This window comes from Conger conger, chromosome 9, assembly GCF_963514075.1.
Source record: "Conger conger chromosome 9, fConCon1.1, whole genome shotgun sequence".
Classification (NCBI taxonomy): Eukaryota; Metazoa; Chordata; class Actinopteri; order Anguilliformes; family Congridae; genus Conger; species Conger conger.
Genome location: NC_083768.1, coordinates 14,991,289 through 15,019,232, shown reverse-complemented (window position 1 = coordinate 15,019,232; position 27,944 = coordinate 14,991,289). Strand labels below are relative to the sequence as shown.

Genomic DNA, 27,944 nt, shown 5'->3' with positions numbered 1-27,944 from the left:
GATGAAAGACATTTCACCTCTGAACGCTTGCCCTCACCCACCCCCCCCCACCCCACCCCATCATTTAAAAAGAATCTCATCCTCCAACTTTCTGTCGCTCTCAATCTTAAAAATACCTACATCTTACAGTGTTACCACTGCTGTCCTCTTAATGCGTTTTTTTTTTTTTTTTTTTTACTTCCGTGTCCTCTTTGTTGCAGTTTTTGATTTGACTCCCCAGTCACTACCATGTCCTTGAACACCTTGGCAAACAGCCTTATGCCTCTCCAGGAGGCTTCCATTCCAGAAACGAGAGGGGCATCGTGTACAAGAGAAAGACCCTCGAGCAAGATGGAAACCCCGATGGCGGAGAGCTGCTAGGAACTTACGAAAACGTTTTCTGCAAAGGATGCACTCCATACGGGCTTGGCGGCAGCTGTACGTTTGATGGTGTCTAGCAGCATGGTGGACCAAGAATGCAGCCTTACGGGGAAAAGCACTACAGGGACACAATGGACAAACAAATTGTTTTTGTATGACATCTAAAGATGAGAGGTGTCCAACTCTTAGTCCTCCATGCCGTGTTCTTCCTCCTCTATCCCTCAGGAGCTCAGCTAGTCTTCTCTTCTTGTTGAACAGCTGTCTACGAATTCTTATTTTTCTCTTCTGCAGTCTATTCTGTTCATTCTTTTGCTCACTTGCAGAAAATTGTTTGACTGATTGGGTGTTCTGATATCCTTGATAATTCTTTCTTGTTTTTTTCTTCTTGTATTTCCTGATGTTTCCTTGCTGTTCTAGATGTGGAGACAGAATTTCAGCTGGCCGCTGTTGGGAGTGAGGGTACTGTTGGGACAGTGGCTGGTATATAGCAGTGGAAGCAAGATTGAGGACATTGCTTGGACCAGTTGGATATACAGGTGCCCCTTTTATTCCTGCAGGTTGCTGGTGATGAGATTGGGCAGACTGAGTGGAATGTGTCTGGAGGGGATGGGAGTGAGGAGGGGCACTGGAAGCAGATGAGTGGGTGGAACCAGGTTCAGGGTGGTAGAATAGAGGAGAATACCCAGATTGTGGTTGTGGATGAGGAGGATGCTGTGTTGGGGAGACATCGCTACGTTGCCCCCCCTGGGCTACACCAGGTGGCCCAAGTTGAAGAAGGGAATTTGTTGCTTGCCCACTCTCGGTCAGAGATCCAGTTACTCCAGGGCCTTCCCCAACCCTACCTGCACGGTCACCTCCGGGCTGGTGCGTTTGCCCTGTCCGAGACAGTCCATGTTGTGAAAGTCTGTGTCTTGTCAAGCTATTGGCATATGCAAAGGCCTTCCCACAAACCTCACAGCAGAAAAGTTTGTCCCCACCTTCATGGACAGCTTGCTGATGGGCTGTCAAGTGAAAGTGATGACGGAAAGACTTCCAGCAAATAGCACAAGTGTAAAGTCTTGGAGGGGGCTGGGTGTTAGAGCCTGGAGTCTTATCCTGAGAATAATAGTAAGAATCAGAAGTTCCTTGTTCACCATCTTGGTTGGCACTCACTCCAGGGATTGCCCCAGAGCTGCTACCAACTCCTGCTGTTGTGCCTGCATCACCAAATTCCCCTTTCAGGTGTAGTTTTCCATGTCTCTTCAGGCTCTGGGCATAACCAAACTCCTTCCCACATAATTCACATTTGTAGTTTTTCTCCCCAGAATGAACTGTGCGATGTTTTGTAAGGTGGAATGCTTCGCGGAAATCTTTGCCACAAACATCGCAATGGTATGGCTTCTCCCCTGTGTGAACACGGTCATGTCTGCGAAGGGTCTCACGTCGACTGAAGCCACGACCACATACACTACACAGAAATGGTCGTTCTCTACCTTCTCCACTAGTTCCTGCTCCACTCTGAGTATGACGTCTACGTTTCACTTCTCCACTTGCTCCACCTGCTGTTCCAGGCTCCTTCTTTGGACGGGGCTTACGAGGCCGCTTGGGTTTCACTTTTGGTGCCTGCTGGTTATTCTGTTGTTGATTTTGATTGGTTTGTGTTGTTACAGTGCCACCCATGGATTCCCCATTTCCACCTTGTCCTCTGTAAGTTTTATTCATACCGGATGTTGATGAAGGTCCTCCAGAGGAGGTGCCCACTGACCCAAAACCAAGCCCACCCAGCAACCCCCCGATAATATCACGCCTTTCCTCTCCTCGACTTCCACCATTGTTAAGCTCACCCGGCATGCAAGAGGCAGCAGCAGCTGCTGCAATAGCTGACATTGCGCTGCCAACAGAGCTGGTAACATCATCTTCGGAGTCGTCCAAAAGAGAAGAGAGGGGAAGATGTGGTTGCTGTTGCTGTTGAGTTTGACTCTGAGGATGTGGATGCAGTGTAGGGGCTAAAGGAGCCTTCCTAAGTGCTGGACTTGCCATTCCATTTCCACAAGGAGGATCACTAGGATAACAAGAGTTTGATTGTGACCGGTGCTGCTTATATTCTGCACGGTAGTCATCACCTCGATAAGGTGTTTGATGATAATTCCTTGAAAAATCATGTCCATACTTTCCTTCGGTTTTACTCCCACCATTTGCATTCACTCCTCTTCCCTGCTGAAACAGACCCTGACAAGACAGTGAAGCCTTATCATCCTCTTCTTCTTCATTTACTCCCATTACACAGCTGACAACTCCACCACCTTCAGCTTTTCCATAAGCCACACCTGCACCAAGTTGGGCCCCTTGGTACTCTCCTACACCACTTCCACCTGCTACTATTCCTGTTCCACCTTCTGCCCCAACCTTATGAATTTTCTGTCCATCAGGTCCAGAGCTGTGACTATTGTTTTTCCTGGATCGTGATCTCCTTCCTGGTTTGCCACATGTTCCAGAGGCTGCATGGTTGAGCAAAGAGGTGCTCTCCCGAAAACAGCGGCCACAAGCCGGGCAGCGGTAAGGCTTGTCTTCGTGAATCTTCTCATGCCGGGTTAGCGATTCTCTGCGGTTGAAAGAGCGCTGGCAGATTGGGCAGGCAAAGGGACGTGCCCCTGAGTGAATGACTCCATGCTGGAGAAGATGCCCCCTTTTCTTAAATCCTTTTCCACATTCAGGACAACAGTGGGTCTTCTCCGGGCTGGGACATGATGATGATGAAGTCGGGGCAGGATTTGACTGTTGTTGCTGGGTGCCTAAAGAGGGATCTTGCTGAGGCTGTGAGTGATGATGGTTGGACTGAGAGGCTAAATCTTGAGTGGAGTGGGGGAGGCTGGGGTTGTGATTAGGATTGGGGTTGGTGCTTCCACCACCAGTAGACAAACCATGACTGCGTAGGTGCCTTCGGAGGCTGGAGAGATGAGTGAAGGTTTTGCCACACTCCCCACAGTGGTAAAGAGGCTCTGGTTCAGGCTGAGTAGGAGTGGGTGCCAGTGAGCCTTGACTTTCAGTTTTAGAGAGTTGTGAGCAATTTGTGACAAGGACTGAGGCTGAGGTACAGGATGGAGCAGTAGAAGAAGAGGAAGAGACTGTTGAGGAAGAGGCTGTTTGTGCTGAAGAAAGGAGGGGAGATGGGTCTCCACCTAGACTTGCAATACCAACTCGTCCACTGCCGCCAACAAGACTTGAAGTTCCTTCAAGGCTATGTCCACCAGAGTTGCTGGTAGGGTTTGCATCTCCACTACTGTGGCAGTTACTGCTACTACTAATGTTGTCAGATTTCCTCTGTGGAAGGTAGCCAAGCATAGCTTTCTTTCTCCTTCCACCTCCACTTCCTCCACTGTCTTTCCCCTCATCTTTAGGAAGAGAGAGATGGAGTGGTAGAGGAAGAGGCAAGCCAGTTTCTTGTTGCATCAAAGATGCTATCTGATTTGAAGAGAGAACTGGAATACCTTGAAAATCAAAACTGCCCAAGGGGGGTGGTTGAGGCGCTGAGTGAAGAGGATGGTGAGGGTGAGGGTGGGACAAGGCATGGGGTGGCAATTGTTGCTGCTGTTGTTGAGGAGTAAGATGTCCGTGACTGTGAGAGGAATGGAGAGGAGGCGGTGCAAGGCCTGAATTTGAATCTCCACCTTGACCCAAACTAAGATGGTTGTGGGTACCTTGTTGAACCAAAAACTGCTCCAAACTGGCATTTGGTGGCACTCCAGAGAGAAAATACTGATTGGCTGCCAGCATGCAACTGAACTGCTGGTGCAGGCTCCGTGCTTCTGACTGAGCACCAGCAAGTTGTTGTCCAAGAGAAGCCACAGTATTGCTACTGCTAGGGTTATTCGAGGTGGAAGCTGAGGTTGAAGGGGAGGGTGAGGATGATGGCTGTCCAGGAGATGCTTGGGGTACAGTAAGACCTGGGTGTAAAGGAGGTGGTGGTGGTGGTGAAGTCACCACTCCACTGCTGCTTCCTGATGAAAAGTGCTCAAAGCGTCCCAGTCCAGGGTGTAGCTGCTCCTGAGCTAAAGCTGCCTCTGCTGGGTGAAATGGGCGCAAGAATTGTGGGTACCCTGTTGCAGAACCTCCACTTCCACCTGCGCTACCACTACTTGCACTTATTTTGCTAGATTTACGTGAACTTTGAGAAGAGGACTGAGTTTGCTGTGGTAGCGTGGATGGGACACTCATTTTGGCAAAAATTGAAGAGGAATCAGCAAAAGCATTGCTTCTAGATCCTTGCAATGCTCCTAGGCCAAGCCCAGATAGAAGTGGTCCTGATGTTTCACCAGGTGGTGGCTGCTGCTGTAGCTGTTGCTGGTGTTGAAGTTGAGCATGCTGCTGATGTTGCAGTTGTCTCTCCAATCCAAGACCTTTAAACTGGTGGGCTTGATGTCCACTCAGCATCTCTAAAATGTCCATCGAGTATTTTCCAAACTGGAACATCTCCCACTCACTGGTAGGAGGTGGTGCTGCCCCCCCTCCTCCAGCCCCAGAAGTGGAAACAATAATCCCCCCACCACTCACAGATGAACTTCGGCTTGAGGCACCAGAGCTGGAACCTCCACTATTCCGTGAACTGCTTCCTCTGCTACTGATATTAGTACCACTGCCGCTTGTCCCAGCAGCTCTGCTACTGTCCCCCCCTCCTGCTGATGATCGGCCGCCGCCCCCACTCTCCATCCAAGAGGAGACACAGCGGAGGATTTTTAGGGAGGTGTCTTTTTTCTAGGATATAACTCCTTATCAATTTTCTGTTCTCGAGTGGAAGACAAAAACAAACAATATGTTATCTTATTGTTGAATCCTAAGTAATTTATCTTCCGAGTTCAGGCCATAAAAAACTGGGATTTGTTTTGTGCAGTGTTCAATGTCTATTTTGTTTTGTGGTTCTTCAATGATTCAATTTGCTCAATGACAATGGAAAGTATCCGTTTGACCATATAGGCTATATTCTGTGATTCTCACTTTTTTTGGCCATATGCCTCCATTATAGTCTATCGCTTAGTCAAATTTCTTCTTGTCCGTTTTTATGGCATCCAGACAATTGGCCTTAATCCATGTGACATATCTGACTGTTGTATTTGTAATCCCTCAAGAAACTTCCACCACAGACAATGTTGCTCTGTCAAAATCTGTTTTTACTGAATAAAGTTCATGGGTTCTTTTCCTTTCCTTTCTTTCCCTTGCCTCTTATCATGTTTCTTCCTCCTGAAAACACTGAGGGGAAAAGGGAGATAAGTGTTATTATGTTCCTACTGGATGGACATAATTGTATTGAGTGTAAGTTGTCTTACAGTAAACATTAGTTCAGTAGAGCTCCTGATTAAAATCTTGTTTTTTCAGGTTTGAGGGCACACAATGTAAAATCGGCAAAATCAATGCACCAAATGAAAATAAAAATGTCCCTCAAACCCTTAGGGTCTGTCTCCACTACGCTTCTTTTCTGGAAGAAATGTGCTGGCAGAGCGCTGGGAAACGCTGGGATGATGCCTGAAAATAAAACACTTCCATGCCCTGAGAAAAAAAAGCAGTGCGTGTGGCATATGTATCTATGACATCTCACCTACACATTCTAACTTATGCCGTCTGTCCATTGGGGAAGATATCACTCATTGTTGTTTGTTTCTATTTATTTAGGCCTTCGTTTTCAACATGAGTTCAACAAACCGAAGGATGCTTGCCCTAGTACAGATACTCTGACGCAGCTAAAACAAGCTTCTCCTCCATATTCTTGCCATTGTATTTGAAACGATGTTACGAAGCCGGCCAGGTCACGTTTAGGGCCTTTAGGGTATTTTGAAGTCCCGCACCAGCTAAGCTGTGATTGGTCGGATCATGAGAAGTGACACTGACGAGCGCCATGCCTTTCTGAAAAGTTACACTATTTTGAACTTGAAGCGCCCAAGCGGCAGCACAAAAAAGTAGGAGTGCTCTTGAAAAGATGCCAGCTGCAGCGCTTTCACTAAAGGCGGCTGCATGTGGCCGCATGCTCTTTCTCCCTATGGAAAATAATTTTTAAAAGGCGCTGGCACTCGTAAAAAGAAGCGTAGTGGACACAGGCCCTTAATGACTTGGTGTCAATTTATGATGGGAAACACGTTGGCGGGGCAATTTTCATTTACTTTTTTTAAACTGGTGTTGGCCAGTTTGCTTAATCAGGCAATAGCAATCAAGCAACAGAGTGACCTGAAGCACCATGGTCTATTAATAAAAGGACAATTTAATGAACAGGCTTGCATATCAAAGAACTCGCTAAAAGAAATAGCACCTTTAGCACCACTGACCTGTGACTGACCTGTGATCTGACTGAAGAAATGTTTCTCGTCTCGTCCTTGCCTGGTTTCCTGTTGTCACTGGATGCTGTGAACGGGTAGAGAAAATGATTAAATCATCAACATACAGCCGAAATAACAATAATCTGAGTCAGTATTTTCAAGAGTAGGAAATGTTTTATTAATCTCCAAGTTGATTATATTCGTTTTGGTGAGTGATGGTCAAAAGTCATACAATCTGTATGAGCATTAAGCAGGGCTCGACACCAACTTTCAAAAGTGGTTGCCAACCAAGCATTGCCTTTTGGTTGCCGAAATGGACAATTTGGTTGCCATATTGCCATAGTGACCTATATTTTGAAAAAACTATTCCCCACAATTGAATAAAGAAACAAACAATTTGTCTGTTTTAACAATTAATTTACAGCAATACTTTACAGCAAAAAATGTGAGTGGCACAGACACAGATTAGGCTAAATTTAGTCTTAGACTATATGTTGTATGTGGACAATTTCCATTCAAATTTTTTCCAGTATTAGGCTGAATCTGAACATCTGAACATCACAGAACTGACAGTACTTTTTAAAATGTGAATAGGTGTGCGCATTGCTTCCCTACAATACAGCGCAATTCCTATCAGCGCAGCTGTTTTTTCATAGGCTATTGCTAGAAAATCCATCAATTACACATCTCTTTCGCACACTCATGCACACACAGTGAGAGAGACTTATCAATTTTTTAAAAATCTTAATGATACGTTACAACAAAATTGCACATTAATTTCATGGCCTTGTTTGTGTACGTTCCACCGAATCTTTTAGCTGCCCTCTCATGCAACTTTGAATTCCAGTATTTATCCAGCCAAAACAATTGTGTCATTTAAAAATAGAAAATTGTTTGGGGGGCGGGGGGGTCCTCTTCAATCTCATCAGCAGGTGAAATGCATTTTCAATAGGGTTAAGGTCTGGTGATTGACTCGGACAGTCTAAAACCGTCCACCTTTTCTCCCTAATGAAGCCCTTAGTTGTGTTTGGGTCATTGTCTTGCTGCATGATAGTTTCTCCCAATTAGTTTGGACGCATTTCTCCGTAAGTTGGCAGAGCAGATGTTTTTTGTAGGCTTCTGAATTCATTCTGCTGCAACCATCATGAGTTACATCATCAATAAAGATTAGTGAGCTCACACCATAACCAGCCATGCAAGCCCAAGCCATGACACTACCCTCCACCATGCTTCACAGATGAGCTTGTACGTTTTGGATCATGAGCAGATCCCTTCTTTATCCACACTTTTGTCTTTCCATCACTTTGACAGAGGTTAATCTGACTCATCAGTCCATTAGACTTCCAGTTTCAGAACTTTTGTGGCTCATTTCTGTATTTCATGGCGAAGTGTAATCTTGCCTTCCTATTCTTACTACTGATGAGTGGTTTGCATCGTGTGGCATAGCCTCTGTACTGCTGCTCTTTAAGTCTTCTTCGAACGATGAATTGAGAAATCTTCACTCTGCCCTGTGGAGATTGTTTGTGATATCACTGACTGCGGTTTTTGGGGTTCTCTTCACAGTTCTGACATCAACTGCTGTCGTTTCCCTTGGTCGACCTGTCCAATGTCTGTTGCTAAGTACACCAGCTGTTCACATCGGTAAACAAGAAGCACAATGGCAGCAATCTGCATTCACTGTACATTTTGAGTTGCGTTTAATTCACTTTCTGAAGCACTACCCAACTTGCATTCCATTTGTTTGTTTGTAGAATATTCAGGCTGCTGAGGTAAAATATGTGCCATTTCACAATATACTTTGGTATATTTTTACAAACTGTATCGGTCTTGCATGTGATTGCAAATAAGACACTGCAATGCAGGTATGGCAAGCAAGCATGTGACATCATGCTCCCTAGATGCTTTGTGAAATTGCAAATAGGGTGACGCCCAGGAAATTCATGAATGAATAAGGCCATACTTTCGTGGTGAATGAAACAAAAAAAATGAAGGTGAAAAAAAGATCTTATTGCTTGGATCTATTTATTAATAGTCTGATAAGTACATGAAGTAACAATGATCTGAATGCCAGAAGTTTCCTTTAACAGTGCCAGTGGGGTTAGTCACCAGGGAGGTATGTGTGGTACAGGCATTCGGTGCATGGGGCAAATTACAGTGCCTAACACCCTCCTTTGTTTCTTTGTAGTGAACTACTAGCCTACTTGAGTTGGGTGAAGAATTGTTTGACGGTGGTGCAGTGGGTAGCACTGCTGCCTCACAGCAAGGAGGTCCTGGGTTCGAATCCCAGTCGGCCGTGGCCCCTCTGTGTGGAGTTTCCATGTTCTCCCTGTGTTCACGTGGGTTTCCTCCGGTTTCCTCCCACAGTCCAAAGACATGCAGGTTAGGCTGATTGGTGAGTCTAAATTGCCCATGGGTATGAATGTGTGAGTGAATGGTGTGTGTGTGGACTGGTGACCTGTCCAGGGTGTATTCCTGCCTTTCGCCCAATGTATGCTGGGATAGGCTCCAGCCCCCCGCGACCCTGTTCAGGATAAGCGGGTAAAGATAATGGATGGATGGACTGTCTGACATTCAAAGTCTCTGAAATCCTCCCCGGATCCTTCAACCTCGGCTCAGACCACTAAACAAAGCAAACCGAAGCAACAATCTGAAGGCAAGGCTGCGAAAACGGAAAGTGATCTTCGGCAGAACAGTAAAAATAATGAAAATATTGTTTCAATCGGTGGAGGAGTTTGAAAGGAGAACATTTACTGACATAAATTAACAGATTATCTTTCATTAACATATGCTATGCTTGTTGTAGAAAAGGATTTATTACAGTGTTATGCCAATAATCTAATAATAAAATGGTGCAGTGTCTAAAAAATTGTGTTTTTATAGAGTTCAACGTAAGCATTTGGCTAATGGATGCTATGGTTTTAATATTGTTTCATAATTTTTTTTAAGTATTTGGAGTGAAAAGTAACATCAGCATTATTTTGGTGATACTTGGGCCAATACACATGTATATATTCGTATGTATAGACAAACAATGGCTTTTGTATGCGTTTCAGCCTGGCTCATTTAAAGCTAGCCAAGCCTGTGATATTTGAAAGGGTACACATGATCTGCTGTGTGCAATACCACATACCAATGCAGATATCAGCAAAACAACCAAAAACAAGAATCTTACATATTGCCACTTGTAGCATTCAACATCACAGCAGGCTCATGGTGGTGTACAAAATGTCTGAGGGTTGCAACATCCTCAACAACAGACAACTGTGGTTGAAAGTGCATATTCCATGACCATGAGGTCCATTCCATTATTTGGTTTGACGTTCAAGGCAAAAAAGACAAGCAACTCTGGAACAGGTGACAACAAATATCATATCATGGGTAGGAGCTGGCAGTTTAATGAAGAACAGCCCGTTGAGAACTTCACAGAGCACAATACTATGGTTTGTGTGTCCTATATTTTGCCCAAAGAGTTGAGTGGTGTTTTGAGATTTGAAACGCTTAATGTTCACAGGTCTCATATCTTTCACAAATGCCTCATATTTCACATGTCTACAGGCCAAGTGCTTTCAGAAAACATTGATATTCGATATTTGAAGATACCACTTGTTGGCAGCCAATATTTTTTTTAATGGCATCCTGAGCTGCTAATTAAATCTGTCCCGTTTGACTTATGTGAGAGAACTGAATCAATTAAACAGTTGATGCAAAGCATTCAGGTGGTAACTACTGTAATTCACATGTAGGTTCATACCATTAATAAAATTGCCATTATTTTTATTCGAACTTACGAATAGGCTGAGGTTAAATCACATTCCTACCTAGCTCAATCTCATCCTCATCGTATTGTAGCTGCATAATATTTGGCTATGAGTTAACTTAAAAGCCGCACGATCACTCACTCGAGTCGTTTTGGTGAAGGCCGGTTTGACTGTTCAACCCCCCCCCCCCTCCCCCTCACACACCCCTTCAAACTTTCAACAAGTTTAATAATAACAAATGCAAATTATGCTTAGCTAGGCCGGAAATACAATACTTCCACCGATGGTCAGCTAACTAGCTAGCTAAATTAACAATGTTGCCCATTTACAGCGGCCAGGATTTTAAATCATAAAACGATTTAGCCTAGCTAGCTATCCATAACATAAGTTACCAGGATGAACATATGAACGTTACGTTAGCCAACAGAGTTAGCGAACAAGCTCATAAAATTAGAAATAGTTCGCTCGCTACAAACTGACTTGTACGATCTCATTGCGAAAAGAATCATTTTATACCGCATTAGCCAATATCTTACCTGTTGGTGTGGATGGATGTCAGCAAACCAAAACTGATGTAATCGAGCGTTACATATTTGAATGTCATCGGAGTGATTAGGGAGCAAGGGATAGGGAGCGAGACTGATTTCGTGTAATCACATCTCTCGATAACAAACATGCTATCTAATATTTCTACACGAGCTAATTATAGCTAGACTATATGAAAAGCAGACAATGTGAGGTCAGCGACGTGGTATTCTGCATCAATTTACTTACTGCAGCTTGTGAACATTGATAGCTTGCAACTATGGTTTTGTGCTGCTCTGGAACAAAGGAGGGCTAACGTTGGACTATGTTACATCGCAAATTAGCCTAGGTTATCGTGCAAACGGCAAAGATTAACGAGTAGCCTCCACGACTCTCTAGTTATCTATCATTATTTGTTGTTATATAGCTAACATTAGTTAGCTAATACAGCGAGTTACGTAGGCCATCGTTAAATAGGTTTAACTTAAACAACTAATTAGCAACATAGCATGCTCTCCTTAGCAAAAGCCCGCTCTTGAGAATCGATGGGTGGGGAAAAGCTTTAAAAAAAAAAAAATACAAGCAAAACCCCAATACGCTAACTAACTAATCAACATTATTCGATGGCCTCCCCATCCGCCCGTCTGCACCGTTTCCGAACCGTTAGCTAGCTGGTTAGCATAACAAACAAAACCCGCTGGATTGAGCTAACGTTAGCACGCAAAAGTGACCTATGCTTTGTTGTTTTTTTCCTATCGTTATCGACGCGAATATAAGTTGTATAACTCTCCTAGTTATTGTTGGCGGTGTTTTTGTTTATTTTTATTTTTTATAATTTGTGTCGGCTCAATATTTTGCCTTCCCCGTGAAAATTTAGGTGCCCCCGTCTTCGAATGTGTTCGCTTGATTTCAGTCATTTCCGGATTGTAACTGGTTCCGGGTTATGTGATTATTTTTTTCTCCAGTGTCCAACAAAATTCCATACCTCATGACTTTATAAATCATGTCACTTAATCCAATAGCAAATATGTACATTGAGTTTTTCTAATATTTAGGGAGCGTTTTATTCTGTCGATGCCTACTTCATCTTTTAAAGAAGCCTATTTGTCAGGATACCATTTCTATCCAATGCGATGTTCAGAATGCGCACATTCTAAAACAATATCCTCGTGGCCACGAATAGCCGCGTGTGGTTTTCATTCCAACCAGTTAATGCTGCCTTAATTGATTCCAATTACTCATTCAGTCATATGCATTTGTCTGCTGTAAACAACAGTTGTTATTTAGACAACGCAAATAGCCTAACGCGTTCCACTTTAACTTAATTCAACAAATATTTGAATTACTTATATAATCAAGATCTGAGGTTGGAATGAAAAAACAGCGCACATACGGCCCTGCATGGCACTGACTTGAGACCACTGTTCTAAAATATTCAGTGTACAACTTCACCACTGGTGGCCTTGTTTTGAAATGTGTACCATCTATTTGATATGCTTTTTCATTGTTTAGGCATATACCATGCTAAGGGGTGTTTGTGTGTGTTAGCTCAACCTTCATTCAGCATACATTCTTTTTTATTTTACTCGGTACTGTGAGTATACACGTACACATTTGTGTGCGTGTTTTGTCGCATTTTCTATCAGAGTTGCATCTAAATCTGTAAAAATAGGAACCCTGAAATTGAATTCGATTTTGGTAAACTTGGGTAAACCTGCCAAATGAGCATGTACCTCAAATTATAAGAAGTAACTTTGTTCAAGTTTTGTAGTTCGATGCACTTCTTACTGAATTCTCAACATGAAGGTATTTGCTCTTTCTCTCACGCTCTCTCGCATTTAACACTGAGCAATATAAATAACAAGAAATAAATTAACATCAAGCACACATGAAAACAATAACTTTTCTATGATAGGGGAATTAGAAATAATAATGGAAAATCATAAGAAATAAGGTAGACTAGTATAAAATAGTAGTGATGATAATGATGCTGATAACAAATACGTAGTTATTATATATACGCACATACACAAAACAAATCGAAAAAGTAAATTAATCTGTGTGTCTGTGTGCGCGCGAGTGTGTTATTCTTAAAACACAGTGCCTACTGAGTGTCACAGTTACTGTGTTAATATATTTCTATTTTCGCAGCTAATTCACTTTGTTCTCTTATCAGAATTTCTCCAAAATTACACTTATTTGTAGCCAGTAATAAATAAGAACGACCAAATGTAGCGATTTAAACAGCTGTCGATAGTGCGATTTAAAGTTCAATGTTTCTGCTAAAATTGTGGATAAAAATACCCAATTGTGAGGATTACCCATTTGAGGCCATTTTATTACATCTTCGCTGCTCCACAGCATTGCGCCAACCGTGCCCTTCAAAATGGCGGACACTGAGAGGCTTCACCAAAGGTATTCTCAACCCTCCAATCAAATCGTCTCCCGTTTCACTCGCAGTGGCACTTCTGGTGAGAGTGAGAATGGTTTCCACTGCAGATGCTGTGCCTTCTGTAATGTGCTCTAACAAAAACAAATATTTCTGCGTGAATGTAGATTTATAGATAGCCTATAAATCATATTTTGTATGTTATGTTGCTTTTGTATAGAGCCCGAGTAAGCACATCGATAATTTCACAGGATATGCTATAGCCGCAAGTGTAACGTTCGTTGCAAAGATGTAGGCTAACTATTCTGTCCGATAAAAGGTAACGTTGAACTATTAATATATGGCACATTGTGAAACGTAACCATTATCATTTAAGTTGGCTTATTGTTAGACTCGATGATGGTTTAGCATTTAGGTAGCTAGGCTAACGTATATTCAATGAGGAATGTGGTTTATGATTATGGTTGCTTATTGACTATCACAGACACTAAAACACTTGGATTCATGTTAATTGGACCAATACATATAGAGACAACTACAAATATCTGGCTCACGATGTTCCGAACAGCACCTGAAGCACAACTAGCCTATACTACAGTTGTGCACTCTGTTATGCAGTAAAATCTCTATTTAATCTATATCTGCTTAATCTTAACCTTAATTAAAAACCGATACCGTCTATATAAAACGACGTGTGTATGTGGGTTAACAATTTTAAAAGGAACACTTTTGCCGAGCCGTATTAGCTTGTCCGGTTCGTAGTCTCTCTTTAGCAGGTATGATGAAATCGATTGCTGATGTGACTATATAAGTAAGTAATTAGAATTTACACACACAAAAAGCAAAGATGATCTGGAAGTTTTTAGTCATGAAGTTGCACTGTTCAGAACAGCGTGAGCAAACTGTTTGGATCACGATGAGTCTACGTTAGGCTGTATCTGTAAACCTCATATACAGTCAGTAAGCACTTCATTGGGTATTTATTACTTATTATTGTTCTTTTTTACGTATTGGTCTTCTGCTGCTGTAGCCTAACCACTTAAGAAGTTTGACGCGTTGTCTGTTCGGAGATGCTCTTCTGCATATCACTGTTGTAATGTGGTTATTTGCGTTACTGTCACCTTCCTCTCAGCTTTCACCAGTCTGGCCCTTCTCTTCTGATCTCTCTCATTAACAAGGTATTTTTGCCTGCAGAACTGCTGCTCACTGGATGTTTTTTGTTTTTTTGCACCATTCTCTAGACAACTCACATTTATTCCCCCATTCTGACGTTTGGTCTGAAAAACAGCTGAACCTCTTGACCATGTCTGCATGCTTTTATGCATTTAGTTGCTGCCACATGATTAAATATTTGCAATAACAAGCTGGTGTACAGGTCTACCTAATAAGGTGCTCATTGAGTGGATGTTTCAGTTATTGTGGTGCTCTGCTTATTGGAGGGTTATGGCTACGACAATATGAAAGAGCTTATCATTACTCTATGTAGTCTATGTGAACGTAAACTGCTCCTCCATAAGAGTGCTATTTATCTTCAAATAAACTGTCCTAAACAATTCAAAAAGGTATGGTGTAATTTTTTACATCAACAGTGGTTTCTGTTTTACTAAATTAACATTTCAAAGTATGTATCCCTGGTTCAATAAATTAGAGAGGAAGGGGCGGGAGCTTTGTCGGTCTGAGAGGTAGAATGTCAGGGCTGGAATCAATGGACTAGGGCAGGGGTGTCAAACTGAATTCCCAGGGGGCTGCAGCATCTGCAGGTTTTTGGGGTTTCCTTCCAATCAGCTGTCAATGAAGGCCTTGAGAACATGGTGTGTGGATTGTTTAGCCAGTCAATGACTTTAATGAACCACAGGTGTTGAGAACATCCCAAAAACCAGCAGACTCTCCAGGACTGGAGTTTGACACCTGTGGATTTGGGATTGACATTCCACCAGAAGCTCCCAACACCAGTGGCCACTGGAGGTATTGCAGTTTATTAAGCCTCTGCTGCCAAAAAATTACTTGAATAGATGGAGTCCATTCAAATTCCAAAGAATTTACCATGGCAAAATAATATTATTTTGGACAGTATTTATGAATACAAAGATTTTTTGCACACTGAACAAATTACCCTCCAGGGGCCAATTTTTTCTTGAGCCACACAGAAGAATATTTGTAAAATTCCACAAAGTATTGCAGTTTGCAATTTTTTCAAAACAATTTTAGTTTTCTTCAGAACAAATGTAAGTTCATAATGAATACCATGCTAATGTTGCTCTGTACTAGAAAAGTTAGCAAGGTCAAGGAATCCTTCAACACTGCTTGGTTGAATTCCCACTACCATTGATTATGTATATTCTGCTGCTGGAGGGTAATACAAATTGTTCTTTTTGTTCAATCATTTTGAGAGCAAACTTTTTGAAAGCATATCTCGGATGATGGGAGGTCAGCGGGGCAGGTAGCCTTAATTTAATCCTCCATTCCAGGACCCGGGCAGCTCTTGATCTGATGAACGTGAACAAATTCTCCACTGAATTCAAATACTAACTATACGCTATATACATTATTCTAAAATGAATCATATTTAGCTGTAAAATACACTTTTTGTTGATCGTTCATTAATTGCTGGGAATCTGCGACTCTTGCAATGGCTTATATATAGGCATATTGCGTTTTAATATGGAGCTAAGTTTATTGTTGAATGGGTGTGGGGTATGTGAATATTTGCAGTGTGAGTCAACAGCTTGTGAACATGTTATGTTACAGACACAATGTGAACATTTCATACACTTTCACCATAGAATATTCTGAGCTGAATCGGTTATCTGGACTTTAGTGTACCTACCATGAAGCTGGTAACCATTTTGTGGAAAAGAACAATTCCTAATTGCCACTACCAGGGTCACATTTTGTCTAAAGAAGGAGTTTCCATCTAGATAACTCTTTCTTTAAGCAAGGATGATAAAAGCATAATAAATATGATATTATGTACGTTCAGGCTTATTAAATTGTTGGAACAATTTAGAATATTATTTTCAGTCGTATCCAAACTCAGGATTCTGGATTGATTTCTATCAAGGCAGAGAACATTGAAACAAACGTGGGCGGCAGTGGCCTGCAGGAACAACTAAAGACCGTTGAAGATCGTAAATACAGAAAAAAGCTTGCAGCCAAATATATGTATTATATACAAGACAGCATACAGGCAATCTGGGGTGTTTATATAATAACAATAATTCCTTGCATTTATATAGTGCTTTTCTCACCTGCCAGTGACTCAAAGTGCTGTTCACTGGTGGGGGGGAAACTCACCTGACCACCAATGTGTAGCACCCACTTGGGTGATGCAACGGCAGCCATTTTGCACCAGAATGGTCACCACACAACAGCGAAAGTGGAACAATTTTTTTTGCCAATGAAACCAGGGGATGATTAGGTGGCAGATTGAGTGAGCCATGTTTGGAATTTAGTCAGGACAGCAGGGAACCCCGTACTGAACGACATCATCTCCTACAGCACAGTGTCCCCATCACTGCACTGGGGCATTGGGGATAATTTGACCAGAGGGAAGATCACCCCCTACAGGCCCACCAACAACTTAATGTTCCTAGAAAGTTTCCCATCCAAGTACTAACCAAGCCCACACCTGCTTAGCTCCAGCCATTCGGTAATGGTATGGCCACTTTCTGTCTGATCTTTTACAAATGTTCTCTATTTGTGTGTCCATATTTGTGCTTTGTGATTAATTTGTAGTAGAATTTTGATTTCTCCTCAGGGCTGCTATGTATTTTTTAGGCTGTGTGGAGGCTGGACTGGTGGCTTGTATTGTGCAGCTGCATTACGATCTGCCATGGGTCGCAAGGCTACTGACTACACAGAAGGTGCTGCAGGTGCTGAGGAGTTAAATATGTATGGATTTGTGTTTACAGCAAAGTCAGACAGTGGGAATGGCTTGTCTGTATTTCTCAGCTCACCCACACAATGTTGTGAGGGGCTTAACACAAATCTGAAGCCTTATTCCTGCACATTGTGTGGGAAGACTTTCAGTCTGTTGTCAGGCCTAAAAACACACCAGAGCCCATACTGGTAAAACATCATATTCATTCTCTGTTTCTACTGTGGAAAGCTTTTCACTCAACCATCAAGCTTAAAATCTCATCAGAGTTCAGACAGGTGTTGAGACATATGGTTCATATAGGAGAGAAACTGTACATTTGCCCTCTGTGACTTTCAGCAAATCCACTCAGGGCAGGATCCATAATCTTGCTCAGAGTAAGGTGAAACTCTAACCCAAGCAGGCTTCATAGACATAATAAATGTCACTGTGGTGAGAAACCATACACATTCACAGTGTTTCAATTAGGGTTCACCAGCAGTTACACATGTGTGAAGCCATATTCCATATGAGTGTAGCAAGAGTTGTATTTGTCCTCAAATGTAAATGTTTACTGTGAATTCAGATGACCCATTAGTTGTTTTGGTCCCAATGTGGAAGGAATTCAGAGTATTAAATTATTCTTTGAAAGATATTCTTTGAAACCTTGGGAACTCAATCTTAAGATTCAAAACTCAGATTGTGCAAGATTTAATATTACTGTAACAGTCATTTATATGACATGTGCACAGACACATATACACCAAGACATCACAAGTCAGCACTATGACATCATCACCACTGGCTGTGAATTTTTTTTTTGAAATCTATTCATTGTTTAGATCTTTTTTTAAGAATTAATAAGAAATTCAAATATTCAAAAACCAGGAAAAGTTTTAAAACCCACCAAGAATAAAATATAAATGGGACAATCAAGAGACTAACAGTAATTCATAATATTCTACAGTAATTACACTCACAAGCACAAACATTAACATTGTATAATGTACAAGCATTATCTGTCAGAAAAATCAGTTTACATTTTATCAATCATTCAATTATCATAGCTCAGTCAAGGGGAAAAGCCTGCAGATGTGCTGCAGTCCCTTGCCCACCACAGTGGTTACATTCCTGTATTATCGCACAGTTGATGAGTCTGGATTTGGGGATGGCTTGAGTATGGGAAAATGGGACTCAGTCCTCAATTCCTCTAATGCACACATAAAGGTTAAAAAAACACACTTTGTACCTTAAAAAATTTACCTCCATTATACTAAAGTACAAAGACAACACAAGTATACCAAAGTACAAAACTAGCAATATTCTAAATGTAAAAATTCTCAACATAGCAGCAACGACTTTCATTGCAAAAAATAAGTGCCAGATGGTAGAAATACAATAGAACACTGGCACAACCTTTAACCTGACAATATGCAAAATGAATATAAGAGGAGGTTCAGGCCTGTCCTTACATGGTCACCATCTCCTAAATATAGCATTCTGCAACCGACCTCCTGCATAACTATGGAGGCACAAACACAATTTACAACCTAAAGAAATAATGAATACAAACAGAAAATAGCTGAACATTTCAATGGAACGTAGGCTAGATAGCAACATTTCACTTTAAAGCCACTCTTCACTTTCACAGAAGCTTTCAGCAGTTACAGACAGCAGTTACTCAAACATGGTTATAGAAAGTAATAAAAAGGAGATAACATGTAAAATGTAATTCACAGAATAAAATGTCATATCCATATGGCTCAGTCATAAATATGTCTGGCTTGGTTTTGGTAATAATACACATGGTGCTTGTACTTTCAACACCCTTGACATCTAAGCAGCCTCAATTTATTCTGGAGCTGTGCACCAGAAATGTATGTTCAATTTATAGTATTGCACGCCAGTATCTGACATAACATTAATCGTAAGTTTCAGAGAGAACAGACGCTGTAGACACAAAGCCTACATGGTATTTAGAGTAGCCCTTTTTTGTTATCATCCAAGATGTTTCTCCAAATATATGGCGAGTATGTGAAGCTAACTATAGCTTGTAAGAGTAGGTTGACCTTCCAGGCACAGTCATCCTGTCCCTTCTGTTGTTGCAAAATTCCTTGATGAACGTATTCATTAAAGCCCACAATAATGGTTGACAGATGTTGGACACACTTTTGTTTTTCCTTGCAAGTTCGTATGCATTGGCATATGCTTTATAAGGTGCCATTCCTCATTCCCACCATTTCCAAAGTAAAAGCCGATTGTCGGGGTGCATTGTTCAGGCTCAATGGCTTTGTTTAATGCCCAGATCTTTATGTCGTAGCTCCAAAGGTGGAACAGTCAAAAGTCTGTGCGATGCATCATCCAGTGTGCAACTATTTGTATACATCATTTTCCTGCTTATTAAGTTGTGCTTGACTGTATCCTCAATTATGTGCATTTGTTGGTGAGCATCACTTCAATGGCATTTAAATGAAATTCATATATAAGACTGCAATGCCATTGAATTGTTACCATTATATTTGTATCCCAATTTACATGCAACAATGCAGTCGGATAACCACAGCATTACCAGTATAAAAAGTAATTATCTCATCCTGAGAAGTCAGTAACTGGAAAGCTTTTCTGTGACATTTCCACACCATTCATAGCCAGCAGGTCTAGCCATGACCGCAGAATTTGGTTGGTCCAAATGAAAACAAATATATATATATATTTTCGATCAGACAATAAGAGAACACAAAGGCTGACATCTGTTTCCTTGAAACATGACTGGGCCTAAAAGCTTTCAATCTAGTCTACTCCCTTCTTTTGAAGTGATGTTTCCATCATGTTCCAAATGCTGCCTTCTGACCTGTTCAGTGTTTTTAATGGCTTTTTGATCAATAAAAGTACCTCCAGTACAAATGAAACACAATTCTGTCCAGTCATTATGCAACAGAGAACATCTGTTAGCTGGCACCTAAGTGGGACACTCCATGAGTTTCCCTCTATGCCAGTGATTCCCCAGAACAAAGTGATCTGGGTCAAATGGGTGGTGTTCATTAAACTATCTTTTATTTATGCACTCTTTACCTTTCCTGTACTCATATTACAGAAAATGTCCCTGTTGCTTTCTTACCTTCCCTTGTTTCTAAATTGTTTTTCACTTCTAGCACATTTATTAACAACATGAAGAACACAAACAAAATCAAGAAAATCTTCAATTGATACCTAATTTTATCATTTCCATCCATTGCTGTAGATCTTGTTCACTTCTTCTCTTCCTCTCCATCTCTTCTTCAAAATTGGCTCCATAATGCAAAATAAGCCACAGGACTTTAACATTTAGCAGAATAATGTCTTCTATTTAATTACCATATTTGTATGAAATAGTTGCTGTCCATTAATTTTCAAATGGATGGATGAACACACAAACACACACACCACTGTGCAACATTTTGCGTAAGTTAGCTTACAATGTATCAAGATATCCTGACTACATTTTGAAGCTGTCTATTGAGTAGCATACTTTAGAGCAAATACAATGATCTAACCTTAACTACACCATTAAGAAATTGGCAGCCTTTGGACCATATCTCAAAATTCCTGTATATATAGTTGACTAGTCAGTTACTTTAGCTATACATTGTTCAATTTGCAACACTACTGATTTATGTTTGTTTACTTAAAGGAGGGGATGGGGAAATTATCTGGGAAGCTGGGAAATTAGCAAGAAAATTCATTTGTAGAGGTAGAAGTAAAAATGTAATATCTAGCAAGCTAACAAGTAAGACTGAGGAGGTAGTTACCATTTCCTCAGAATTGATGAGGTCGTACAAGACTCCACTCAGACTTCTCCTGTTATTATGGCAACCTCCACCCAAGTCCACATCTCTTTGTTGATCTTGCCACCCTACAGCTCCATGCCTTCTCTTTTAATGTCTTTTCTCTCTTCCCCTTTAAAACCCATAGCACATTTCCCTCTACCTTATCCTCCCTTTCATCCTGTCATTTATCCCTCTCCTCCCACCCTATCACACAGTCACTTCATTCGTTCTGACTGTCCTCAATGTTTGAGTCCCTCCCCCTGCTCCCCTTCCTCCTCCCCCACCCCCTACTCCCCTTCCCCCTCCCCCTCCCCCTGTTGCCCTTCCTCTTCCCCCTGCTCCCCTACCCCCCCCTCCTCCTGGAGCACCAACACCAGGGATGAACTGCTCAATATTGTTTTGCCGCTTGGTTGCAAAGGCTAACCTCTTGGCATTCTGACCCGTTAATGTTCCTGTTCCTCCCCCAGGTGAGTCCATCCACATTGGAGGTCCACCCCCCTGGCTTGGCACAGGCACATTCCTCTCCTGCTCCTTTCCAGAGGTTGGGTGGGAGTTCATCTTGATCATTTGGTGGCGATCGAGCGTGGAGGCATTGACGTTTTGTTGGGACTGTGATTTTTTGTGCTGTGGAAGTCGAGGCAGAGTTTGCACCAGCCCTCTATAATCTCCCACCCCTGCCTCACCTCCTGCCCTTTCCCCTAGCTGATCAGGGGACACAAGAATCCTTTCTTGTGACTTCCGGATGTTTTGAGAGTTTGGCTTCTTAGCAGCTGCCATGGCTTTGTAATACTGTTGCTGCTGGTTTTTGGATAGTCGGGATAACGTATTTCCATCGCCCATTGTAAGCAGCTGGTCTTGGGACCTCACTCTTCGTGGGGGCTTGGACAGCGTGTCATACTTTGCATTATGTTGGGCTTTTAAGGGATAATGGGTTGAGGGTAATGCGGATGCTGGTCGCGTGCCACGTTGAGGGAGGGTCCCCTTGGTCCCCATGGTCCCCATGGTATAGTCCCCACCCCAGGGAAGGTGGTGCTGGGAAGAATGAAATGAAGGAGGGGCATTCTTGGGCCTTCGTTTGGAAGTGCAGTAGCCCGAGTAATCCCCTAGTTGGGCCTTTTCTGTTTTTTGAATGTTTTGAGGAAAAGTGCGAGAGAAAATGTGTGAGTTTAGGATGGTAACAGACGCAGTCAGTGACGATCACATAAGCTGATGCCCTACAACACAAGTCTTGGCACATTGCATGGACTCTGCCCCATGCTTCACCTCAATGCAGAATCTCATGACCTGCTATATTTTGTTACTCAGTACTACTGATAAATTAAAGCAATCGATTACATAGTTTCTTTCAATTGAACGTGGAAATAAAAAGACCCTACAACTCTCCTGGAACAAGGTTGTCGACTCAACTTAACCCAGTTACCTAAAATCTCTGAGTAAACAGCTAACATGCATGCAAAATAGCTACTTGAACACCTGGCTGACTGTCCACATTTGTTTAAATCCCAAATATTCCTTTCTACAGCCCCTTCTACCTGCCCCTTTCTTACCCAGCCTCTTCAGGGAGCTGTATCTGCTGATCTCAGAGTTAGTGGCAGCCTCATAGGAAGGGGGCAGCTGTGCCAGGTTGTGGAAAGAGTGATAGAAGGAAGGCTGTTGGCTAGCCATCTTCTTGTGTTTGGTGGAGATCAGTGTCCCAGAAGAAGCCAGCTGGGCATTATTCATGCGCACTGAAAGGGTAGTGAACACGTTTAAACCGCCCACAGCGCTGAAAGGTTTGACACGTTGTCAAGTGCATTATAACACGGTGCTTGAATGTGCTGGGACACACTAGAGCACTGACTGGAGTCACAACAAACAAACTGCATGCAAATGAGTAGAGATGCACAAGATAAAATGCAATGAAAATGCTGCAATGAGCACATTATTGTAACCAGATGCACCCATATACTCAGCTGTTGTTCAAACATTTTATATTTGGTGGATGGACAAGAGCGTGATTGAGTAGTGAACCTATCGTACCATCATTTTTTCTTCACAGCAAGACCATAATGCCAGAAATGTTTTATGAATATATTAACTAAAATGCTTCTGTCTAGCAACTGAAACAGTGTTTAATTATTGGGCTGGAATCAAACATGTGAATAAAACAGGGGTGCATCTTATTTGCTTATGAATCTCCTTCCATGACTATGTAGCCACTCACTGCGATTGTCTTTGCTCTGATGGACGGGGGTGTAAAGGCCTTTTGGGTCAGTGGTCCCTTCAGTTCCCCCAGTGCCAACGGCCGTGATGTTGTTCCTTTCCTCTGGCTGAACTGGGCTGGACTGATGGCGTAGGATATCTACCAGAGCTCTAGAGAGAATAAAGAGGAAAGTACTTAGGTATCCAATTCTTGTCCTGGGCTCATTTAACATTAAAATATTCATTAACCACTTCAGCCTGAAGAGACCAGCTGAGGTCTCTGTAATGTCAAAATAATTAATTGATCACGAAATGGAATGATTCATTGTCTAGATATATTTTTGTGTATTGTATTTTGTGTATTGACTTCAGTTTTAGTGTATGTTTTCAATCATCCAAGACAGTTTCTGTGTGCAGTGAAGGATATTTTTAGGCTATTGTTACTTCAAGAAGTTTCTGGGTTGCTGGTTGGCTCATCCTGTTAAGACATATTTGGTACATGATTAGATCCCCATGGTCCAGGATTGAATCCTAACCATACCAGTGCTGACTAGCTGGTAGGCCAATAGATAAATGGCGAATGGCTAAGGAGGGTTCTGTCACCTGGGTTCCAAGTCACATCACTCTCTAGCAACCCCCAATGGTTGATCGGAAGCCCATGGTCTGCTTGCGTAAGCTGTACATGAAGTGTCTTCTTCCAATTCATGTCTGTGCAAACTTGGCTTGTGGTGTTGTGGTGTGAAAAGATGCAGCTGGCAATATAATGTGCTTCAGAGTGTGTGCTTGTCTGCATTCAACTGCATGAGCATAGCTCTGCACAAATGTCCAAATGTGAGACAAATAATCACTAAAATTTATTAAAAGTTGTTTGAGCATATTGTTCAATTATTACTAAAATAAGATAAAAAATAAAAAACATTTAGTTTGAACCATTTCCTATGGCAAACCCAGTCTGATATCTAAAGCAATGGCATGATATTAAAAATGAGTATTTATGTTTATAATTGTGAAATAAATGTGTTCAATGCAAGTAACTGAAAACATACACTAAAACCTAAATAATATATTGTCATTGCAAAAAACCCCGGAAGAGAACTATCACTTTAAGCAGAATCTGTGGTTCTCAAGGAATTAGGGTTAGGTCTATCCCAAATCAACACCTCTAATCATAAGGGGACAAGGGTAGCATTACCAGTATTGGACTGGAACAATCCAAATTAAATGAATGCTGACATTTGTCATGGACAAGCATTACAGTATACATAATTATAATATATTTTGTCTGTTTTTGAATCTATTGTAATTTATTTCATGAATCATAAGTCCTCTGGCGCTAAACTAATGATGGAAATGATTGAATATGGCAGAATTCATATATACAGTGTGTGATATGTGTGTGTGCGTGTGTGTGTGTATGTGTGTGTGTGTGCGCGCGTGCGTGTGCACGTATGTATTTACAGCAATTTAATAATTGTCCAATAGGGGATAAAATCCACAAACTCAAATGCTGTGTAATGGCCGTTGAAGAAATTGTGAAATAATTCCTCAAGCGCTGAATGCACATAATGTTCAGACAGATTATAAAGCTCAGCCTTGCAGCAGTTTGCTTTAACTAGTTGTTCTGGGTCTTTCCTAATTCAGCATGCCCCTTGTACTCTATATTAAGCATATCTGGTAAAAATCCTCTTCTTGGACTCCCTATGAGGGCTTCATATACAGAAACCCTTGGGGGATGGTGGGTATTTGGCATCTTTTTAAAATACACTGGACATCATACAGGATATATTTTGTGCAGGATATAATGTGCAGAAGTACTCATCAGCAGGGCCAAAAGAACCAAATTAAATTGGCCATAATTCTTTTGACCACCCAACATTATAAAACATTAAAATCTACATCTACAAGTGCAGTAGTGTCACTGAAGATAGTTAGCAATTTCAATGTGCGAAAACAGTACTCACAACTAAGTTGCTCAAGTATGACATAAATCAATTTAACATGGTAGTCACCTGTCCTCAGCATTTCTGGGGCGACGTGAAACCTTGTGGAAGGCCACCTTGATGCCCACTGCCACCACCAGGGTGAAGGAGATAACTCCCCCGATCACAAATGCTGTGTTGCTGCGGTGTCCTTTGAGAGGGTCAAAGTCTGGGTCCAAGGAGTTGCCTGTTGGATATATCCCCGGAGGTTGGGTGTTGGCCCAGTGCGGGGAGTGGTAGTTGTTGCAGGCGTCCTGGTCCAAGCGGTTGCTTCTGTGCTGGCAGCAGAAACGGTAGTGACAGGTCCCGCAGCAGTATATGAAAGTGCCTTTTGTGCAGTTGAAGGTGAGGTCATAATGCCCCATCACGTCATAGTAACCCCTGCAGATATCTACGTCCACAATGTGTTTTGGCGCCGGCTCTACCTGGGCAGCACCAAGCGGGGGCCTGAGGGCATTTCTAGTCACATTTCTGGGAAGCATGATCTGTGACAAGGGTTTCGGAAGGGCTTCAACTCTCTTTATTGCCGTTTTTGTCCGGGACAGGGTCGGTGTCGTTCGCTTGCTGCTGTGGCCAGTCAGCATGAGCAAGCTGATGCCTCCCCGGCTTCCATTGGCCGTGCGGTGCTCAGCTGGGATTGCCATTGTGGCAGACCCAGAGGGAAACATGAAGAAGGGGATAAGGAAGAGTGACAGCGCTCTGTGAGAGACGATGGGCTTCATTTCTGTAAAGAACTGTTGCCAGTTCAGTGAAGTGCACTTACGTCTGCTCAGTTATATTGTCCAAAGTACCGAGACTGAGCTGCAGCAGGCAGCTGTAAAAAAAAATCTGACCAATCCTCTTCAGAAGAATCAAACTGGAAAATGTATCCACACAAGAAGGGGAAAAAAAATCCTGCTGTGATTGTATTTAATTTCAAAATGTTTTTTTAAGTTTTTTTTTCCAGTCGGTTGTTCAGTTTCATCAATGTATTGTCAAGGTCTAATTTTCAGTCTCTCACTTGTTCAATATAGTGTAAACCGAACACTGTTTTTAGTTTGTCTATAAACCCCAAAAACACCTCGTATAAACTTAATTTAGTTTAATGGTCTAATTTAGACTTTTTTTTCTAAGATTAAACGAGAAATATTTTGTGTCTGTAATGGGTTGTAAATGGAAATTGTTCTTGAGTTGTTATACTTATACTTATAGTTGTTATACTTGTTTTGACTTACAGCTGTACAAGTGAAAAGTTGTTAATAAGTTCTAACAGAAAGTGCACAAAGGAAAATGGGAATATAAACATCTTGAGAAGATAATTACAATATATATTCAACACTAAATGTTTGCAGTATTTTATAATTTTAACAAATAAACATAAACCCCTTATAGAACACCTATATATTGTTTGTGCAGTGCATTGTAGACAAAGTATAACAACAATGTCACCAAAATTGCCCTCTTTGGAAAAAAGTTTTTATAGGTCTTCAATGCTTTGAAAAATAAAACCATTCAATACTAAAACATGTTTTTAAGGGATGTATATGTTTATGTTTAATGCAAACATTAATATTCTGATATATCTCTGTCAACAAATACTCTGTCAATGTTTTTCAGCAAAAACCTAACTTTTCAGCCTTACTAAAAAAACCTGAACACACACTAACAGAATTGTAGATTGTATATCTATATATAGTCATTGTATATCTTAACTCTAATGATTTGTAAAAATGACTATGATTATAGCTTTTTAACTGCTTTTGTCCTTTTCTCAGTGGGCTGGTAGTAATACCAGGCAGAATATTTACCATTCACATATGTATCTGTAGCTTTGACCATACATTACTATGTTTTGGTGATTGCTTGTCATTTACTTTTTTATTTGCAGAGAAAAGATACATTAAACTACCATCAATACATTTAGGTCTGCAGTGGGTTTATACTTGAATAAACATTTAAAAGAGGTTAAACAAATAACAATTCAAAGTAAAACTAGAGACGTCTCACAAAATACAGGCCACGAAAGTCAACCAAAACAAGTACATAAATATAATTACAGAGCAGAATACATTTGGAACAGACCTGACAACACAATTACCTGTTCGTACAACATGCTTAAAAGTTATTTTTGATTAGGCAGAACAGACAGCAGGGTAAGACTAATGCAGGCAGACAAAGGGACAGCAAGAGAACAAGTGAAAAACAAATTATATTTCCAAATGTGGGCAGAAATATGAGGAAAAGAAGAAAGGTAAACACAATTGGGAGAAAATGAGAGCAAAAGAGAGGGACGATTGGGTTGATGAGATTAAGTGATTTGTGTCTGTTTGAATCCCCTAAGGTAGTGCATCTACTCTGGATTCAACTTGGTGCAACAGAATAGAAGAAAGACAGAATTAGTTCCAGTTCTTGCAGAACAGGGATCCTCTGTCCAGGGGACAGGCATGAAAATGTGTGGATTAATTAATTACCATAGTACATATGAAAGAATACATATTGTCTCACTATTCAGGGAAACAATACCACCCTCTATCTACACAGTGAACTGTATAGTTCAGGTCCCTATCTGCAATATCAAAATAAACTAAAATAGGAATTGAAGACAACGTGAAGGGACTTATTTTCTTCAAAACCATATTACTTCAAAGAATATGGACCATTGCTTTTTGTGGGGCTGACAAAGTTGACAGACTTATAAATCACCACAACTATGTTGTAGATTTATATTATATATTAGGTGTGAGAAACTATTTACATGTGCAATTGGAAAGTGGTTTACAATTTTATTCTTATTATATATTTTTTGCATTAAATTTTCATTGACAGTATG

At 41.3% G+C, this 27,944-nt stretch overlaps 2 protein-coding genes across 3 annotated transcripts; both read right to left on the bottom strand.

The window, feature by feature from the left end:
* Nucleotides 1–63: 63 nt before the first annotated feature.
* LOC133137768 (uncharacterized) lies at nucleotides 64–11,827 on the bottom strand. Of its 2 annotated transcripts, none has more exons than XM_061256103.1 (3): nucleotides 10,936–11,827; nucleotides 6,651–6,726; nucleotides 64–5,583 (listed from the first exon to the last, which is right to left on the bottom strand). In XM_061256103.1, exon 3 carries the CDS (start codon nucleotides 5,044–5,046, stop codon nucleotides 175–177), a length of 4,872 nt encoding a protein of 1,623 aa, XP_061112087.1. In that variant the 5' UTR covers nucleotides 5,047–5,583; nucleotides 6,651–6,726; nucleotides 10,936–11,827; the 3' UTR covers nucleotides 64–174. The 2 variants fall into 2 exon arrangements, with proteins under 2 accessions (XP_061112087.1, XP_061112085.1); XM_061256101.1 differs by having other exon boundaries at nucleotides 6,662–6,726.
* Nucleotides 6,243–26,015, bottom strand: LOC133137564 (protein shisa-7-like). The gene is made up of 6 exons (XM_061255897.1): nucleotides 25,166–26,015; nucleotides 23,179–23,327; nucleotides 22,523–22,702; nucleotides 21,323–22,093; nucleotides 6,662–6,726; nucleotides 6,243–6,365 (listed from the first exon to the last, which is right to left on the bottom strand). The coding sequence occupies exons 1-6, from the start codon at nucleotides 25,855–25,857 to the stop codon at nucleotides 6,243–6,245; spliced, it is 1,980 nt and encodes a 659-aa protein (XP_061111881.1). The 5' UTR covers nucleotides 25,858–26,015.
* Between the last annotated feature and the right edge of the window lie 1,929 nt (nucleotides 26,016–27,944).

What these genes read in the sequence shown, in the direction of transcription:
- LOC133137768 (XM_061256103.1), bottom strand. Translation starts at nt 5,046, where the DNA reads ATGGAGAGTGGGGGCGGCGGCCGATCATCAGCAGGAGGGGGGGACAGT.
- LOC133137564 (XM_061255897.1), bottom strand. Translation starts at nt 25,857, where the DNA reads ATGAAGCCCATCGTCTCTCACAGAGCGCTGTCACTCTTCCTTATCCCC. An exon ending in CAGCTCCCTGAAGAGGCTGG is followed by an intron (nt 22,094 to 22,522) that starts GTAAGAAAGGGG and finishes TTCAAAAAACAG; the next exon opens with AAAAGGCCCAACTAGGGGAT. An exon ending in TGCTCCAGGAGGAGGGGGGG is followed by an intron (nt 6,727 to 21,322) that starts GTAGGGGAGCAG and finishes ACCCGTTCACAG; the next exon opens with CATCCAGTGACAACAGGAAA.